The 19,026-nt window shown below is 41.9% G+C and overlaps 1 protein-coding gene across 7 annotated transcripts in view; it reads right to left on the bottom strand.

The window, feature by feature from the left end:
• Nucleotides 1-19,026, bottom strand: part of SMG6 (SMG6 nonsense mediated mRNA decay factor) — a 201,532-nt gene that overhangs the window by 167,056 nt on the left and 15,450 nt on the right. For all 7 annotated transcript variants that reach the window (XM_044939454.2, XM_044939453.2, XM_044939451.1 and 4 more), the window contains 2 exons: nt 17,990-18,100; nt 17,397-17,609 (listed from right to left, as the gene is read on the bottom strand). In XM_044939454.2, coding sequence (XP_044795389.1) covers nt 17,397-17,609; nt 17,990-18,100 — 324 coding nt within the window. The remainder of the gene's footprint in view (nt 1-17,396; nt 17,610-17,989; nt 18,101-19,026) is intronic.

Below are 19,026 nucleotides of genomic sequence, written 5' to 3'. Positions count from 1 at the left end.
CAATGGTTACAACACAAAGCATAACTTATTCCCAAGCCAAGCTGGGCTTGGCTCAGAAAGCGTCCCAGAATGATGGAAGGCATGACTGTAGGATGACTCAACCTTTGCTAATGCATAAAATAAAGCAGAGAAGAACTATTTGAAGGATTCACTTCTAAGCTTGGGCCAAATCAAAAGCCTAGAAGTATCCACTGTGATGACTCTTCGGTTCCAGCGGACTGATTAGACAGCATCAGTGTGGACATCTGTACCATGGCCTAAGATGTTCCAATGACAGACTCCTGACTAAGAATCTCAGAAGCAACCACCATGATTTTAATCCATGCCAGAAAATTCTGCTACCCACATCTCCCTAAAGAACTTGTTTCGTCCTTCAAAATGAAGGACACGGCACTTTTCTACGTAGCCTTCCTTGCTCATCACGAGTTAATTTCTTTACCTCTGTACTGCCTCTACATGGTGTACGTATTTCTATTCACACGCAACATTTCATTGTAAGTATTTATTTACATATCCATTTTTCTTACTATACTGTATCTTTGAAGGAAGGACTACTATTTATCATTTTCCTTTCTAGGTGCAGTGCCTACAATAATGAGCAACATACAAAAATATTCACTAAGTATTTATGGAAATGACCTGAATGGGGACAGGAAAAAAATCCTGATCCACTCAGAGATGATTAGCTGACCTGAGAAAAAGGTCTGACAACTGAACAAGCAAGAGAAAAGAGAAAAATTCCCATATAAAACTGAGAAGCAAGTAATTTAGGGCCACGTATAAAGATATATACTGTACTGCAAGATAAAATTAAAAAAGAAAACAGAGGAGCCAGAGAGATAAAAGATTAGAGGTCAGGAGTAGTAAGGACATGACAAAAAAACCATGCCAGAAACTCTTGACACTTACTAAAGCCAGTTACAAGTTCAGTTCTAACCTCTGGAATAATTAGAGAATTATTCTGAATTAACAAATTAGTAAATGTGCATGAGGTTAAAAAAAAAATACCAAAAACCCACCACATAACTATCTCTGATACTAAAAGCAAAAATTTCTCCCGCAGTTTCCACGAGACCTGGTAATGCAAACAGCAATAATTCCCTAGACCTCTTTATTGTTTTAATATAGGCTGATGACCTTACTGTTCATAATGTTCAACCAGTCCATCCTAAAGGAAATCAGTCCTGAATATTCATTGGAAGGACTGATACTGAAGCTGAAACTCCAATACTTTGGCCACCTGATATGAAGAACCGAGTCATTGGAAAAGACCCTGATGCTGGGAAAGATTAAAGACAGGAGGAGAAGGGGATGACAGAGGATGAGTTGATTGGATGGAATCACCGACCTGATGGATGTGAGTGTGAATAAACTCCGGGAGTTGGTGATGGACAGGGAGGCCTGGGGTGCTGCTGTCAGTCCATGGGGTCACAAAGAGTTGGACACGACTGAGCGACTGAATTGAACTGAATGATGACTTTACACCAAAGTACAATTCAGTCAGAGCAATGCTACCAGGGACCAACACGTCACCTGGGTGCGCGTTCTAGGCCTGAACGACATGTAAAGAGCAACAGGAGGAGAGATGCCTCATGATTCCCAGAGCAGACTCTCAATAAACCTTGAATCAGTAGAGAGAGAGAAAATAAAACAACTGGAAAAATCACTGAAACTCTTAATAATAAAACTGTGTGGTAAATAGATTTTTACAGGGACTCGAGCATCAGAAAGCATCTTGATCATATTTTAAGTTCCTTCTGGTCTAGAGAGCCTATATACCAATACTTGGGAAAATAAAACTGAGCAGTAACTTCAATATTAAATATTTATGAGTAAAGGGAAACACTTTCAGGAGGGGAAATACCCAAGTTTCCCCCTGGAGCCAAACAAAGAGTCTGCCGACTGGGGTAAGATCACACGCCAAGAAGACAGCTATTTCACATTCTCTACCTTAGCCCAAACATCTCACCCAAGGCAGCGAAAAAAGAGCAGACAGATGAAATCCTGGGATCTTAAAGAGTGGAGAGGGAAGGCAAATCACAGGACTGCAGATACATCTCTCCACGAGCATGGTCAGAAACTTAAAGAAACATAGGAAACTGGTGAGAAAGGCAACAGGGAGAAAACAAAAAGGCCAGTGCAGTCTCTCCCTCCACCCAACAGACAGAATGCTAGATAGAAAGTGAGCCGCTCCCACTCACTACTAGTAACATCGTCTCACTCCTCCATTCCTTCCTATAGCAGCTGCAGCTTGAACGTGGGTGCAGGGGAAGGGTCTCATTCTCACTTGGAATGAGAATTTCTTCGCAGGCTAGGAGCTGGATCCTGGGGGACGATTTATAGCACACCCGCACATGCATTCCAGTTGGCTGGAAATCAGCAGCTGATTGCTCCCTTGTCTAACTTGGGGAGCAGCCAGAGGAGGACTTTTCTCAGTCGGCTCTCCCAGGCTGGAAAATTCTCTAACCCCAGAGTTCTGGCTTAAGTCTGGATATCAGGTTATTCAGGAGATGCCAAAACTACGTCTTTACATTGGCTTTGAACAAGTCTCTCAAGTACACCGTACAGATTCCCACAGATCTCAAAATCATCTGGACGTTAAGGTCAAAGATGGCTACTCTTCCTCTCATGTAGAGAGGAACATGCTTTTTAAGGCATGGCCAACATCAAAACAAACCTTTCACAAATCATACGCCAACCTGAATGAGTATCTTGAAAGGTGAACAAGCAACAAACACACTCATTAAATGGCTTCCTTACAACCTTTTTATTCTACACTGAAAATTCTCCTTATTCTGCCAGTGATTGGAATTCCCTCACTGTGGTTGATCCCTATGCCGTGAAGGACCAAATGCCAAGTCTGTTTCTCTGACTGAGAGGAAATGAAGGAAGAAAACTTAACAAGGTGTTTTTCTAATCTCAGTAGGTGCTAAATCAGTGGTTTGCAACCAAAATACTTCCACCCCTCCCAGGGGATACTTGGGAAAGTGGAGGCCAGCCACTGGCATCTAGTGGACAGGCCAGGAATGCTAAACATCCCATGGTGCTGCTGCTGCTGCTAAGTCGCTTCAGTCATGTCCGACTCTGTGCGACCCCACAGATGGCAGCCCACCAGGCTCCCCCGTCCCTGGGATTCTCCAGGCAAGAACACTGGAGTGGGTTGCCAAAACATGCCATGGTGACAGACCCAAAAAGTGAACTGTGTCTCCAAAAGGCTGAAACACCTCCGTTGAGAATCCATGTCCTAAAGGACGTCTGGGTTACCTGCCTTCAACTGTCCAGCTTCTGGAGCAGTGGTGGGCCAACCTTTAGTTGGTACAGGGTCAGGCACTAAACAGTTTAGGCTTTGTGGGCCACATTCATCTCTCTGTCACATGTTCTTCTTTTTAAACAACTCCTTACATAAGAAGATAATAAAGTAGTTCTTAGGGCTTCCCTGGTGGCTCAGATGGTAAAGAATCTGCCTGCAAGGTGGGAGAGACCTGGGTTCGATCCCTGGGTTGGGAAGATCCCCTGGAGGAGCACATGGTAACCCACTCCAGTATTCTCCCTGGAGAATCCCATGGACAGAGGCGCCTGGCGGGCTACAGTTCCCGGGGCTGCCAAGAGTCGGACACGACTGAGCTTAGGACTGCACAGTACAGCCTGCAGGCCACGGCAGTCTTGATGATCTGACTTATTACAGTCCATTTACATAGAGAGATGCTGACTAAAATAATATTCAGTGCAGTATGTTATCAGCAACTCCAATAATAAGCATCACAAGTTTACAAAGAAGGCAACAAGAACTTCAGAATTTAGTCTTGAAACCTAAGAACTGGGGCATGGACTCGACTTCTAACCAATCAGATAGTTCTCTTCTCCGTCCCTGTGCATTTCAGTAGCAAGTTTTCTTGTGAATGTTCACATTTTCAAACATGTTACTGAAAAGAGCACAGGGGCAGCCTTTCTTCCTCCCTTCAGGATGTCTAACTTCCCATTCACTATGCGTGCCATGCGAGAAAGTCTCTGTAAAATTACTACTGTTAACATTTTCTAAAATGTCTAAACCAAACCAAAGCCTGGAAAATCTGACTGGTATCTGGGTCCTGACTTTCCGGATGGTAACTAAAGGTCACGTGGGGTGGAAAGTGGCCTGTGGGTAACACAGAATACACACAAGCACGCGAACAGGATATGTTGGTAATCCGGTTTCCTGAGACCTGGTGAGTTGTGAGAGTTCTCATCAACGCCCCTGGGGAAGATGAAAAACCTTAAGCTGGGAAATACTGGATTTTAAGCCAGTGTCCATTCTTAGAATTAGATTTCTGGCTGAAGCAGAATGGGGCAGGTCCACCTCTTCCTCATTGTACTTGTCTAAAAACATAAATTAAACGAACACAAACACTAAACGAAGCGAGTTTCTGACCAGGTTTCTTCACCATGTGGAAGCTGGTGTTTGCAGCATGGCTTATGTCACGTCTCAAGCCCTGAAAGACGAAGAGTGTGGTTTTGGTGTCTAACCAGCCTCAACTGCACCCTGGCACTCTGTTTCGTCCCCCTAGAGAACTGTGCTCTGCTAGAGGAAAGAAACCAACCTCACATCTTGAAACGAAACGGCTGGGATAAAAATAAAGCCCTGAAGTGGTTTGGTGACCGAGGTCATGTGAGGCGTTAGGGTTTGCAGGTAGGGCCAATGTACTTTGAGAAACTTCCACTCACGGCCAACCACAAAGAGACAAAGACAGACATCGGCCTGAGAGTCCAGCAGTGATCCAGGCAGGCGGATCAGTCCTCACCTGGTAGGGACTGTTCCTCACCACACACTCATAGGATCAAGATCCGAAAAAACCCAGTCCCGGTTCTGCTTTTCTTTGACAATTATCTCACCAAGTTATCTTCGTGAGATAACTTTCTTATGGCATGAGAAAAGGAGCCAAGCTGTAGCCTCGTCCTGCAGAAAGAGGCTCGGATGACTGTGACCACACACTGTCAAATCTCAGTTCACAGAAAAATATTTTCAAATAGTTGCCAGGGTGGAGGAGAATGACACGGGGTACACACTGCAAACTACTTTACGAAAGGCAAGGACCACATCAACGACATGAGGCTAAGATAATACCACAGCAAGCCTGAAAACATACACGGTGTCCACCTTACAGATATAAAATCTCTGTATGTATGAGGCAAAAAAATTAAGCTAACATTCTCTGCTGTGATGATATAATTATGGGGCAATGAAATAACTGAGTTACCAAGGACAAAACATTTACCTACCAGCATAGAGACTCAACTCTTCTCTATTATTGTAAATGAAATCAATGCTTGCGCTACCCAGAGGAAATCAGGTCAAAAGCTATTTTGACTTCATAGTGGCACTAGCATTACAAGTGCCAACCTGAAGGATCATGATACAACCCTAGAAACTGGAACTCACTCCAACACAAGGCAAGGCAGCCTGCCTTCTAACCATGCTCTCATCTATAGCTGTGTTCATGGGTGGGGGGCCAGGGGGTAAGAAGGTGGAGGCATTAGACGTGTACCACCCACACATCACAGCCTTCTTCTGCACAGTGGTGGCAGCGGTGGCAGCAACAGCAGCAGCTCAGGTGCACAAGCTGTGCAAGGGGCACTGAAAAGCAAGACAAAGGATGGGTCTGAAGAAAATGCCACCTGCATAGCATACTTAAAAAAAAAAGCCTTCAAGCAAATCAAACAAGTTGAGCACATGAGACCTCTGTGCTACCAGGCCACCTGGCCTGGGTTTCTCACAGTGAAGCTGTGCTCCTTTGTCGGCCAATGTTCACATTGCTGGACTCTTGATTAAAGGCAAGGAAAAAAAAACATATACCTCATATAACTTCCAGCCTTGTAGAGCCATGTATTCAGAGTCAGAAAGGAAACCATCAAGTTATCACAGAGCCTTGAAGGAACTTATCAAATAGCCTCTAAGGAAAAACCACCACAGAAACATGGACACAGGAGATGCAGGCAGGGGCAGCACACAAAATTCCAGGCAGATGATTCCAAAACCTTGGCAAACAAGGTTCTCACTCTGCCAGAAATTTCAGATTGTTACTAAAAGTCCTGGGCAAGGGGAAAACTACCTGAGATCAGAAAAGCTTATTCTAACCATCTGGTTTGGTGGGTGGCATTCAGACTTCACGAAAACCAGCCTAAAGCTTTTCAGTTCACACGCTTAGGCAGTGTAACTTCTCACTTTTCACCAAGCTTGGCTGCAACAGGATGTTGAGGAAAGAGCTCTGTCCCAGAGCTCTGCAGGTAGGCCTCAATTCCCACAGGCACAAATTTCATTAGGAAACAGAAGTGATACCTTTGGACTCCCCAGGCTCACCACTGGGCAGCAGACAAACAGCAAGCCAGAGGGCAGCAGGATGCACTGCTAAGTGGGCTATGGGTCAGCACCAGTGACAACATCCCCAGCAAAACACCTATGGCCCAACGATGAAGGCACTTCCATGTGCCCAAGTCAGGCCCGGTTGGGTGCTCCTGGCAATCCTAAACGGAATCTCTGAGAAACAACCTAAACAGGTCCTAAAAATCCTGGACTGTAATGTCTTAACTTTGGTGGCCCCTGTGGAGCATAGATCACAAATCAAACGCCTGCACTGGCAAGGTGGGCGGTGTAAGCAAGCAACATGTGAGCACAGGAGGGGCCGGGCTAGTGACAAACTAAGGGAGAGCAGGCCTCTCAGCTCTGGCGAGTTGTTGCCAGATCTTGATTTACTTTTTTTTTTTTTGAGAATTAGCTGGCAACTCATTGTAATTTTAAAATAAAACCAACAAAATCTATTTGTACCTGAACTCTGGTTATTGAACTAATCAGACACCTCCTGACACAGTACAGAATGAGGCACACAGTCCCACCAGTGAAGAACTCTTGCCAAAAAGGCTCAAAGTGTCACACCATGCTTTTGTGTTGACTCTCATTTAGAGTTATATGGGGATAGAGGAAGAGGTTAGATGATACCATGAGGAAGCAGAGACAAATCCAGAAATGTGGAAATGCCAGGGGACAACTGACCTGCTTCTTTAAGCAGCAAGTGACATGAAGAAAATTTTTAAAAGGGAAGGCAGAGCTGGTCTTAATTAAGAGAGACTTAGGAAGCAACATAATATAGATCTTGAGTTGAACAAACCAACTATAAGATGACATTTGATAGATAAATTGGGAAATGAAATTATAGATCAGATGTTGAATGCCACCAAGGAAAGGCATGGGAATGGCCCTGTGATACTTAAGAAAACGTCTGTAATTTTTTTTAAAGGCATGTAGGGAAGTGGAATATGTACGGATGCAGTGATGTGATATCTAGGATTTGCTTTAAAATACTTCAGCAGGGAATGAGCGGAGAAGAAGCCAAAACAAATGTAGAAAATATGGGTGACAGGTATGAGGGTTCGTTCTGCTATTTTATTGTGTGTGTTTGAAATTTTTCATAATTAAATAGAACTCCTCAGATCAAATGAACAGTCTGCGTTTAGACAGTGGGCTGTCAGTTTGTGAATTATCAAGCCTTATGGTTCACTTTGGTTAGAAACTAAAAAATGCAAAATCAAACCTAATAGCTTAAAAGAGCATTATAACAAAAACATGTCAGTAACAACCACTACCACTGCATGAGAAGTTACAATGTGCCACTCACTGCTCTACGTGCATTATCTTATTTATCTACCGTTATCACCCCCTACAAATGAGGAAACCGAAGCAGTCAGATTAAAGAACATGCCCAGAGTCTCACAGCTAATAACTGATAAAGCTAGGACTTAACTGAGGACTTCCCCAAACCCAAGCTGTTAACCTCTGCACTGTCCTGCCTCTGACATATAAGATGCTGAACAAAACTAACGAAAGCTAACAAGCTACCAAATCCTAAAGAGATATAATGGACTTGCAGGCTATCACTCACAGAAAGATCTCTTAACTCCCAAGTCCAATAGTGATATTAAAAAAAAAAGAGCAAAGATGAATAACAGTGTGTATGACATACCACTAAAGGACGATCATATATCTACCCGATAAATACTTGCCTGCTCAGTCATGTCTGACTCTTCGAGACCCCATGGACTATAGCCTGCCAGGCTCCTCTGTCCATGGGATTTTCCAGGCAAGAATACTGGAGTGAGTTGTTGTTTCCTCCTCCAGAAGATCTTCCTGACCCAGGGATCAAACCCATGTCTCCTGCAGTTCTTGCATTGGCAGGAGGATTCTTTACCACTGAGCCACTCAGGAATCCCTCTTATATATATATATATATATAGAATTTATATTTTATATATAGACATACAAACTATATTACCCCATTCAAAAATATGTCTTAATTAAAATATCTAAAAAGGCAACCACTCCTTTACTAGATCTTCCAATCCCTTTTCCCACCCACCTAGAAACCAACTCCAACATAACTGCCTAGAAATTTCCCCAACAAGAATCCAGCTTTCCAAACAAGGTCATAAATTTCCTAAGCCCAGGGAGCCTCACTTTAATCCTTTATGCCCCCATTTATTCCTCACTCAAGATGCTTCCCCATGAAATGTATCCTTTCAGACTTAATCTTTCAAAAGCAATAATCAGTCCTATTAGATGCCTAACCTTTTTTGAACTCTTCCTTCTTCATGTGGCTTGAGAAGCTTCTCTTTATGTACGAGAGAGGACATTACGGTTGTCACTCTAACTGCGCTACTTTGATGAAGACCAAGATATGGATAACTCTGTTGACCTAAGAAATTAGAATACCACTTTCCCAACCAGACTCTAGGTTAAAAATTAGGCATGGATTTTTCTCTTCTGATTTTCCAGCATAATGAGCATGAGACATTTCTGATCTAAATGCCAGGAAGAGTATACCCTAAAATGTTAATAATAGTTATCTCTAGGTGATAAAACATAGTATTTATTGGCATATTCAAACTTTTTACAATAAACATGTGTTGGCTTTGTGAACTTTTAAAAGCCATAAAAATATAAGTATGAAAAAAACTTTGCCCTTCTTAATTGAAGCCATTAGCAATTTCCTCCAACCACCAAGACACAAGAGACACTAGTACCTTCTCCACGTTCATTAGTTCGCCTAAAGCACAATCTAAAAGAGTAGTCCTTTTAATCAGCAAACTGCGGGGCAAAAAAATTCAGTCAACTTTCACCCTACCAAACTTAATGAATGGAATGGTACTGCTTTTGTTGAATTAGCAGTGCAGATACCACAAGGAAACAATGAGAAATTCCAGAAACAAAATGTTATTTCCAGAATCCAGAAGGATGTTATGAGACCAACCTCCTGACCACCACGCCCATGTATACCTACAGCATCAAACCAGAGAGTGGTTCTTGTGGAAGGTTCAGTCTTTCTACCACTCCAGCTTTCTCACATCCTCCTCCAAATTATCACAGATTCAGATACCCTGCAAACCCTCTGCTGTGTCCATAGCCGCTGTCTCTGCTCAGGCTGTTCCTCCTGCTCGGAACATTCTCTTTCACTCTCCTTAGTTAACTTTTCCTGGAATCCTGAATTGGCCCTTCCTTTCCCCACCACAACACATGCCTCCACTTGAACTGGACTATGCCCTTCTCTGTGCTTCCATGGCACCCAAGACATACTCCCTCACGACACCACGATAGGCAGTCCTCATATCTGTGGATTTTGTATTTGTGAATTCACAGACTCACTAAAACTTATTAGTAGCACCGAAATCAATAGTCACGGTGCTTTCACAGTCATTTGTGAACATGCACAGAGCAGCAAAAAAACTTGAGTCCCCTGATAAGCACATTCCCCGCTGAGACTGAGCAAGATGATTCTCTCACACTTTAAACAAGTGTCCTTTCTGTGGCCTGTTTAATGCCACATTTTCCACATTTTTATGCACTGATTAAAATGGTCCCCAAGCACAGTGCTGAAATGCTAATATTCCTAAACACAAGAAGGCTGTGATGTGCCTTAAGGAGAAAATACATGTGCTAGGTAAGTTTGCTTGGGCATGATGGGTGCTGTTGGTTATGAATTCAATGTTAATGAACCAACAATATATTAAATAAGGTGTCTTTAAACTGAAACATAGACGTGTACTGATCAGTAGATGAAAATCTTGTAACCAGAGGCTCATAGGAACCTAACCCTGAATTTCCCTTAAGAGCATTCAGTACCTGCTCAGTCAATGTCTATGTTGACTTTACAGAACATAACTACCACAAACAACAATAATCAACTGTTGACGGAAACATTCTCTTTATGGAGCCATTCCTCCCACTCACCCAGAGGCTGGCAAACTAGGCCCGCAGGCCAAAGCTAGCCTGCCACCTGTCTTTGTAAACAGTTTTACTGCAACACAGCCATGCTCATTCATTTACATTTTGTCTGTGACTACCTTGGCACCAAAACAGCAAAACAGAGTAGTAACAGAGGCCATATGGCCTACGAAATCTAAAACATTTACTATCTGGCCTTTCGTAAAAAAAGCTGGCTGACCCATGAACTAGGCTCTAAACACTTTGAGGAAATAACAATGTTGCACTTATCTTTATGATCTTAACACAAAACTGGCACAACAGTACAGGTTAACCAGTCTGATTAAACACTGGACCCAGAATTTAGTCTTCAGCTCTAAAAATTCAGGGGTAACTGCATTAAATTCCAGATCTGAATAAATCCTGGGGGAAAAAAAGAAGATACTATGCAAAGAAATAAAATAATGGAATGTGACAGAAGGATGAGGAACAACAACAAAAAAAAAGACCAAGGCAAACAATATCATTTGGTGGGTGCAATAATGAGATTCAAATAAGGAAAGGCCTAATGACAAGTATTAGTAGCTACTGAGATTCAGTCTAGTCTGACCCTCCAAAAATATTCAGAGGAGCCAAAGAGAAGGTCTGGCGAGAGCTTGGCCAAATACACAATGACATTTAACTTGTCTAAAGACATATTTCTACATACAGCACCGAGGGTGTTATACATACAAAAATCACAATGGGTTGAGGAAAATGCTGAGCATGGCAAACCAAATCATGCCACAACAGAACTCACTGCAGTCTGAGACAAACATCTAACGAACAGCTCTCATTATCATCTGCTCATTCTTTACCAGCAGATGGACACATGCTACACTGCATTCGAGATGTTGATAACAGAGCAATCAGGTCTCAGAAAATCCTCAGCATTTCCAACAGAGACTCTCACCTTTCAGTATGAACATTATTTCTGATGCCATCATTTTATATCCTTAGATTAACTCACGCTCAGCAACAACTCATTTGCTAAATAGGACACTTTCATGATTTTCAAAGGGAGCTGAGACACATCAGAAGGCATATTCAGTAAATAAAGAATGCTTGGAACCCTAGTGACACTGAACTGGGAGTGGCCTAGCTGGCAGGGAGACAGTTTAAATGTGAGGCGCAATAGTTTCAGAGGATGCCACTTACAGCTGGGGCTGGCAGTCCCTCCCCAGGTTGCATGTTTAACCCAAACCACATCTCAAGGCTGAAAACCAACAACCCACAAGCTAACCTCCTGCAGCCACTCAGAAAGAAAGCCAAAGCTCACGCTTGGCAGAGAAAGAACAAACTAGTTTGGAGCTGACTATCATTACTAACAACCACTTGAAGCCAAATTTTCTGTTTCTTATTCATGGATCTGAATTGTAGCAACTGTAGAAGTCTGTGCTAGAAACTCTCCAGGAGTTGTCAAAGGAGCAACTTCTGTCAAGGCTAATCACTCAAAAAGGACAACTGAAGTGAATAAGCAAGTAAAACACAAGCAAATATTTATATTACACAGATAAATACATGGCATACACATTTATAATAAAATATCATACAGCCATACTAAGAACGTACTAAAAAAAGATATTCTTGGGCAAGTGGAAACACAGTTCTGCTGTAACCCTTATTTTGAAGACATAAATGTGTTCCATCATGATCAACCTATTAGGGAACAATGTGAGCCTAACACAAACTTTTGTTTTGTTCAAGAGAAACAACAGGTAAACACAGAAAACTCCACCCAGCTGAACGGAGCTGCACAGGAATACACAAAACACACACACACCCACCAAGCATTCACCAGCTCCTGCAGTTCACCACGTGCGCTTCCATTGTGAGCCACGCCTAAGCCCATCTGGCGTTCTACCTGCAGGTCCAATTTCAAGTGACTCTCCTTCCGTCATTTCACAATAACTCACAAGCGGCAATCCTTCCAAAACCCACTTCTACAAGTAAACTTTGTCTTCTTCAACATAGTATTTACATACTCCTTAACCAATGAACATGGAGAAAACACAACAACTGTTTTATTAGGTTCTTATCTCTTTTTTGAACTATGTCACTGAGGAAGCTTTTGAGTGTTATTCTCCTAACCCCATTTTCCCCGTCAGCTCTGTGGTTTTTATCGTGCAATTTTGCATAGCACAGTGATTTTTAGGAACGCATGTGTTACCTTATAGCAGAAGTGACTATATGTATGTCCAGTGGGTAATTCAGAAAAGCAAACTGTATGTTATTTATATATAGTATAAACCCATTTTTGTTTAAAAATACATTTCATGTGTCTGTAGGTATGTGTGTATACATACACACACACCTGTAAAAGTTTAGAAAAATGTCTGACAGAACTTCCAAATAGTTAATAGTGGTGCCTCTGAAGGCAAGAAAACAAGTGACCCTCATTTTCAACTTTGTTTTTGTTTGACTTAGATTCAGTGAATTGGTGTTATCTCTGCAATTTAAAAAAAAAAAACAAAACTTTTCCTTTAAAAAACAAAGAAAAAAATTAACAAAAAATAAATTAAAAAAAAAAATCTGTTTCAACATTAAAAGTGTTGAAAAGAGTGATCATTATATAATCTGATTATGTGATTCCCCTGCTTAAAGTCCTTAATATTAGATACTCAAACTCCTCAATATTTATGAAGAACCTGGCCCTTCCTAATTCTACAGTTTCATCCCTCACTTTTCCTCCCCTCCTTTATATGCTCAACTCAGATTTATTTAGAATCTTCTATACGCAGGCACTGGGGATAAGGCAATGAACAACCAAATATGGACCCCACTCTCACAAAGACTTGAATCTAACAACAGACTTCAACCAACAAGAGAAAAACTGCATCTAAAATTACTTAATTAGGGCTTCCCTGGTGGCTCAGTGGTAAAGAAACTGCTTGCCAATGCAAGAAACATGGGTTCGACCCTGGTCCGGGAAGATCCCACAGGTCAAGGAGCCAACTTAGCCTATGGTCCACAACTACTGAGCCTATGCTCTAGAGCACAGGAACTGAAATCACTGAGCCCACATGCCCTAAAGTCTGTGCTCCACAACAAAAGAAGCCACCTCAATGAGAAGCCTGCAATACTCTGCAACTACAGAGGAGCCACCACTTGCGGCAACTAGAGAAAAGCCTGCACAGCAACAAAGACCCAGCAGAGCCAAAAATAAATAAATAATTACTTAATTAGAAACATGGCATTACAAAGCGGAAACAGCCAGGCTCAGGGATCAGGAAAAGCTTCCCTGGAAAAGGGAAGTGATATTTACTCTGAGAATTTAAGGATGAGTCAGAGTGGAGCTGATTAAGAGAGAGCAGAACTGCAGGCAAAGACAATGTGTCATAGCCAAGGGCCAGAGAAGAAGCTGGGCCCTTCAAGGAAGGAGCCAGTATAGCCAAAGGACAAGAACAAAGTGGGGGGTGGGGGCAGTGGAGAGGTAAAAGATAAGGTTAGAAGTAGCAGAGGCCAATCTTGCAGGGCCCAGTAAACTATTTTAAGGAGTTTGGACCTGATTCTAAGAGCAAAGAGAAACAACTGAAGACTGTCAAAGAGGGAAGTGGCATGATCAGAAATGTGTACCTGGAAGCTCATTTGGGTTACTATCTAAAAAGAAAGGCCTAAGGAGGACCAGGAATAAATGTGGGAAGACCATTAAGGGCTTCTTTCAATAATCTGTGGATTACTGAAATGATGAATGACAGCTTAGACCAGGACAGTGGTAGTAGAAATAGAGAAAAGTAGATGGATTAAAATTATGTTTAGGAGGCAGAGTAATAGCCCTTGGTATTAACTGAAAAAGAAGGGGTAAAGGATGACTCACATCTCCAGCAAGAGCACTGCTCACATTCTAGCCTCCAGCCACACTGAATGACTTGCAGCTCCCTAAGCCTTCATGCCTCAAGAGTAGAAATGCCCTGACATCATCCTTCAGCTGCAAATTGCCTCCTCAGTCTAGCCTTCCTTAACCGTGCCCCTTAGGTGCCTTTAATTCCTGTTCCCATAGCCTCTCATGCTTGCCTTTATCACAGCACATCGCATTATAATATAATCAAATATTTATGTTTCTATCTTCCCCACATGACAGAGTGCTCCTTAAGGCTAGAAATCATCTTTGGTTATTTTAATCTCTGCATCTCCAAAGCCTAATTACTCAAATGTCTGTGAATAAACTCTCACTTCTCATCCAATGTATGTTCCTGTTCCGGGGAACAGAGAGTGAACTGAGTTCTTGAGGCCTGCTATATGAAAGAAAAGGATATGGGAAGATGACCTGGGCCTGAGAAAAATGTCAAAAAAGGCAGTGTGGTTTCCTAGCTGGACAGAGAGCTATGAAACTGCAGGCTTCTTCCTCCTGTGCTGGTAGTACAGAACTAAGAGCCCAAACCCAAAGATGTAACTTTAAAAGAAATTAAGGGAAATGATTACTCCAGGATGATGCGGAGGCTGAAAACATACAAAGAGCTTCACCAATAGTTCAGAAAACAAATTACCACATTTTACTCTGCATATATATGTAATTATTTGAAATTTTTACTAAAAATACATTAATATATTACTTGCATAATTAAAAATGTACTAAATATAATAAAATGTAATGGCTCCAAGGTGTAGCTGAAAATGCCTCTCTTAGATGCATGTAGAATAAAAACACATGCCATATGATCCAGCAATCCCATTCCTGGGCACATATCCAGACAAACTCTAATTTGAAAAGACAGATACAACCCAATGTTCACAGCAGCCCTGTTTACAACAGCAAGACATGGAAACAACCTATAAGTCCGCTGACAGATGAATGGATAAAGAAGATGTGAGAGAGAGTGTGTGTGTGTGTGTGTGTGTGTGTGTGTGTGTGTGTGTGTGAGGGAATAGCACTCAGCCAAAAAAGGAATGAACTAATGCCATTGCAGCAACATGGATGGACCTAGAACTTATCATACTAAGTGAGATGAGTCAGAAAGAGAAAGAAAAATAACATATGATATCACTCACATGTGGAATTTAAAATATGACACAAATGAACTTAACTATGAAATAGAAACAAACTCACAGACAGAGAACAGAGTTGTGGTTGCCAAGGGAGGAATGGGGTAAGGGAGGGATGGATTCAGAGTTTAGAGGTAGCAAAATCAAATGCTTATAGAATGGACAAATAACAAGATGTAACTGTATAACACAGGGAACTATATTCAATATCCTATAAGAAACCATAATGGAAAAGAATATGAAAAAGAAAAAAAAAAAAAAATATATATATATATATATATATATATAAAACATATAACCGAATCACTCTGCTGTACACCAAAAACAAATATGGCATTGTAAGTCAACTATACTACAATTAAAAAATAATAATAATTTAATAAAAAAAGAATAAAAATATGAACTTACAAACATATTACTTAAAAAAATAAATAAAACCCCTAATGGAAGACAGAGATCTATAAAACATTAATTATAACTTTAATGAGGGATACGCCCTAAAAAATGCCATAAAATACTTTCTCAAACTGTCATTGTTGCTTTCATTTTAAAGACACACAGTGGAGCTAATCCCATAGAACAGTTTGTCTCCCATTCAAGCAGACTTCCAGTCTGAGGTGGTACCATCCAAATAGAAGCGGCAGCAGTGAGGATTCTGCCACAGCAGCAACCCCTCTGAAGCACCCTCACATCCTGGGGCCCCATGCACACCATGGCACACAGGAAGCTGGTAGTTTCGTTTATAAGCAATGTCTTCTTCCCAAGTCATCCAGAAAAGAGCTGAAGACCAAAGACAGAGGAAGATAAAGGGAATTCTAAATTAAACCCTGAAGGATGAGTCCTCCTATCCCACCACCTTTGACTCATTCTTAGCAGACAACCAACCCTCCAACTTCAAAGAGGAAATAGACAACATGAAAAGGCCATCCTTCACCTTCCTCCTACAATACTCACGATCTTACCTGCACCCCCAATTATCCACTCCTCTTTTCCCTCAAGCACAAGAAAGACAGATCTCTCATCTTTTTTTTCCGCTATCCCCCTCACCTGTGCTCTGAATCCTACTCCTTTCTCATCATTTGCAAGGACATTTTCCTGCCATTTACCTCCTTTCTTTCATAGGTCTTCAACCTATTTATCATTATGTCCCTTCCTTGAGTAGCTGAATCAACTCTCTCTCATGACTTCAGTATCATCTATAAGAGGATGCCTTCAAGTATCTTCACCTCTGGCCCAAATCACTCTCGAGTTTCAGATATTTGATAGTCTCTAAGTATCTGCACGTCAATGTCCTACAGAAATTCCAACATGTCCAAAACTAAACTCATCATATTTTTCTTAAAACCGATTCCACCTTTATTCTCTATCTCAGGGAATGGACCAGTTCACCTAGTTCTCAAGACAGAAACCTAAGTGCTACTTCCCTCAGCTCCCATGCCCAATTAAGCCCTTTGGATTCAACCTCATTAATATACTCTGTTCACTTTTCCCCATCTCCAAAGCCATTTCCTGGTTCAGTTCCTTCTCACATCTCACTTGGATTACTGTTGCACCCTTCTACTCTCCTTATTTCTAGTCTTATTCTTCTGCAAACTTTCCACAAAACATCCCGAGTTCTATTTCTAAAATGCACACCTGACATTTCCCTATTTAAAGCACTCAATGGCTCCCTATGACTTTCTGGGTAAAAGGTCAAACTACTTATTGTATGACCTTTCAAGACCTGGTCCCAGCTCATCTCGCCATCCACTGTATAAGTTTTGCTCTCAGTGCATGATAAACCCGCCTTCTGCAATTTTCCAACTACTGTGCCCTCTCCCTAGTTTCAAATTTCCCACCCAGAATCCTAAAGCATCATACTGATGACTACGAACCCAGGGCAGCAAAAAACTTTTAATCCTAAATTCATCTTCATCTAGAAAAACTTTTACTAAACTCTGTAGTGCCACACAGTGGTGAAAGAGGGAAGCACATAGTAAAGATAAAGGAAATGTAGGTGGAGAACATGTATAGAACATCAGGGAGCCTGAAGTGGTCTGACTCCCTGAGATGAATGGGAAACGTCTGCGCAGGGCTCCGTGGCGCCATGCACCAGGCTCTCACGCCTACTCAGCTAGTCGTGCTCATGACATCGCTCCTAGGAACTTACATCACTGGGGCTTAGGCTGCCCAGCCCATTCTCCTGCTCAGAATCCTTCCCAGACTCTGTGCCCTGGGAGGACCGGGGATGGGATGGATGAATCCAGATCTCCAGGCGAGTGGTGTCATCTCCTACATGCCGAAAAGTGGATTTCTTCCCTTTCCGCCACTGGTCAGGGCTCAGCTCCAATTCTTCGTGTTGCTTCTTTTCCATCTGTTCCGCCTGTATGACATATAAACATGTAAGCTCAGACTCTCCTGGTATTCAGCCAATAAAGAGAAGTGCTCATCTCACCTGAGCTTGTTCGCTAAGAACTGTAAAAAGTAAAGACTTAGCCATAGTTCCAAAGTACAGAGTATCATCTGTTTTGTCTCATAAAAGCTACTTATTCTGTAAACCATATGCTGTGGAACACGTACACCCAAAGGCCCTCCTGGAGTGCTCTCCTACAGATGAGTTTGGCTCTGCACAGAGACTGACTCTATAGCACAGACCAATGGCACCCCTTGAGGACACTATTAGTCATTTCCTAAAGGACACAGAAACAGTAACAGAAATGCATTCTTCTAGGAAGAAATGATTTTGCCTGCATCCCTACTCACCTTCCGTTTGGTCTCTTCAAACAAGCTCATGAGACTCTCCTTGGCAGTCAGGATAGGGTTGCTGGCAGCTAAACTGCGCATATAATAATAGACAGCATCCAGCTTCCTCCTCTGCAGAAAGAGGTCAGAGACACTGAGTCAACCAGTTCTCTTCCAGACTCCAGCCTGAGTCAGCCAACCCAGGAAACCCTACCATCCCTCCCAAGCTGTGAGGAATTCCAACAAGAAAATGAGAAAGCTATCCATAGGAGAAGCCCCGGTGATGACAACAGAGCTCTCCTCTCACCCAGGACTATGTCTAACATGTGAGCTACTCTTAAGCCACACACTCAGAAGCGGGGGGAAAAGAATAAAAAGCCTCACAAAATATGAAAGCAATTACATTTTCTCTTCAGAGAAAGAAAATGGTCAGCATGTACTAATTATTATCATATTTAAATTATAAATAACAATGGCAATATCACTGATTAAGCATAACTGTGAGGCAAATGATGAGCACTTCAGAAACAGTATTTCCAAACCCAAGGAAACTGCCCCGTAGACATTATTATTCCCATTTTAACGATGAGGAGACAGGAGTTCAGGAAGATTATTATATAACTTGGCCAATAAGGTCTCAAAGCCAAACCTCTGAGAAGCTAGTATTTGAACCAAGGCCTCCCTGGCTCCTAAGTTCATGTTTGCACTACAAGGTACTGACTCTACTGAGGAAAGGAAACTATGGCTCAATGCATTCAGCAAATAAACACTTCAAGTCCAATTTTACAACCAATTAATAAGGAAATCAAAGGGAGAGGGTTAGAAGGAAAGAAAATCAAAAGCCCTTCTATCTTTCTATCATATACGTCTTTACCCTTTCCCTGTCTCGAAATGTACCTAGACTACTATTTCCTTCTCTCCCCAGCACTTACTTACTCTTTAAAAGTCCCCCCTTGCAATCATCTAACATGGTTAAAGATACACATTCTAAGCTCAACTGCCTGAGTGTGAATTTGGTCCTGCCACCAATTAGGTATAAGCCTAAGAAAGTCAACCTA

Source organism: Bubalus bubalis, chromosome 3, assembly GCF_019923935.1.
Source record: "Bubalus bubalis isolate 160015118507 breed Murrah chromosome 3, NDDB_SH_1, whole genome shotgun sequence".
Classification (NCBI taxonomy): domain Eukaryota; kingdom Metazoa; phylum Chordata; class Mammalia; order Artiodactyla; family Bovidae; genus Bubalus; species Bubalus bubalis.
The sequence above is the reverse complement of the archived record's forward strand: the minus strand, read 5'-3'. Positions and strand labels throughout refer to the sequence as shown.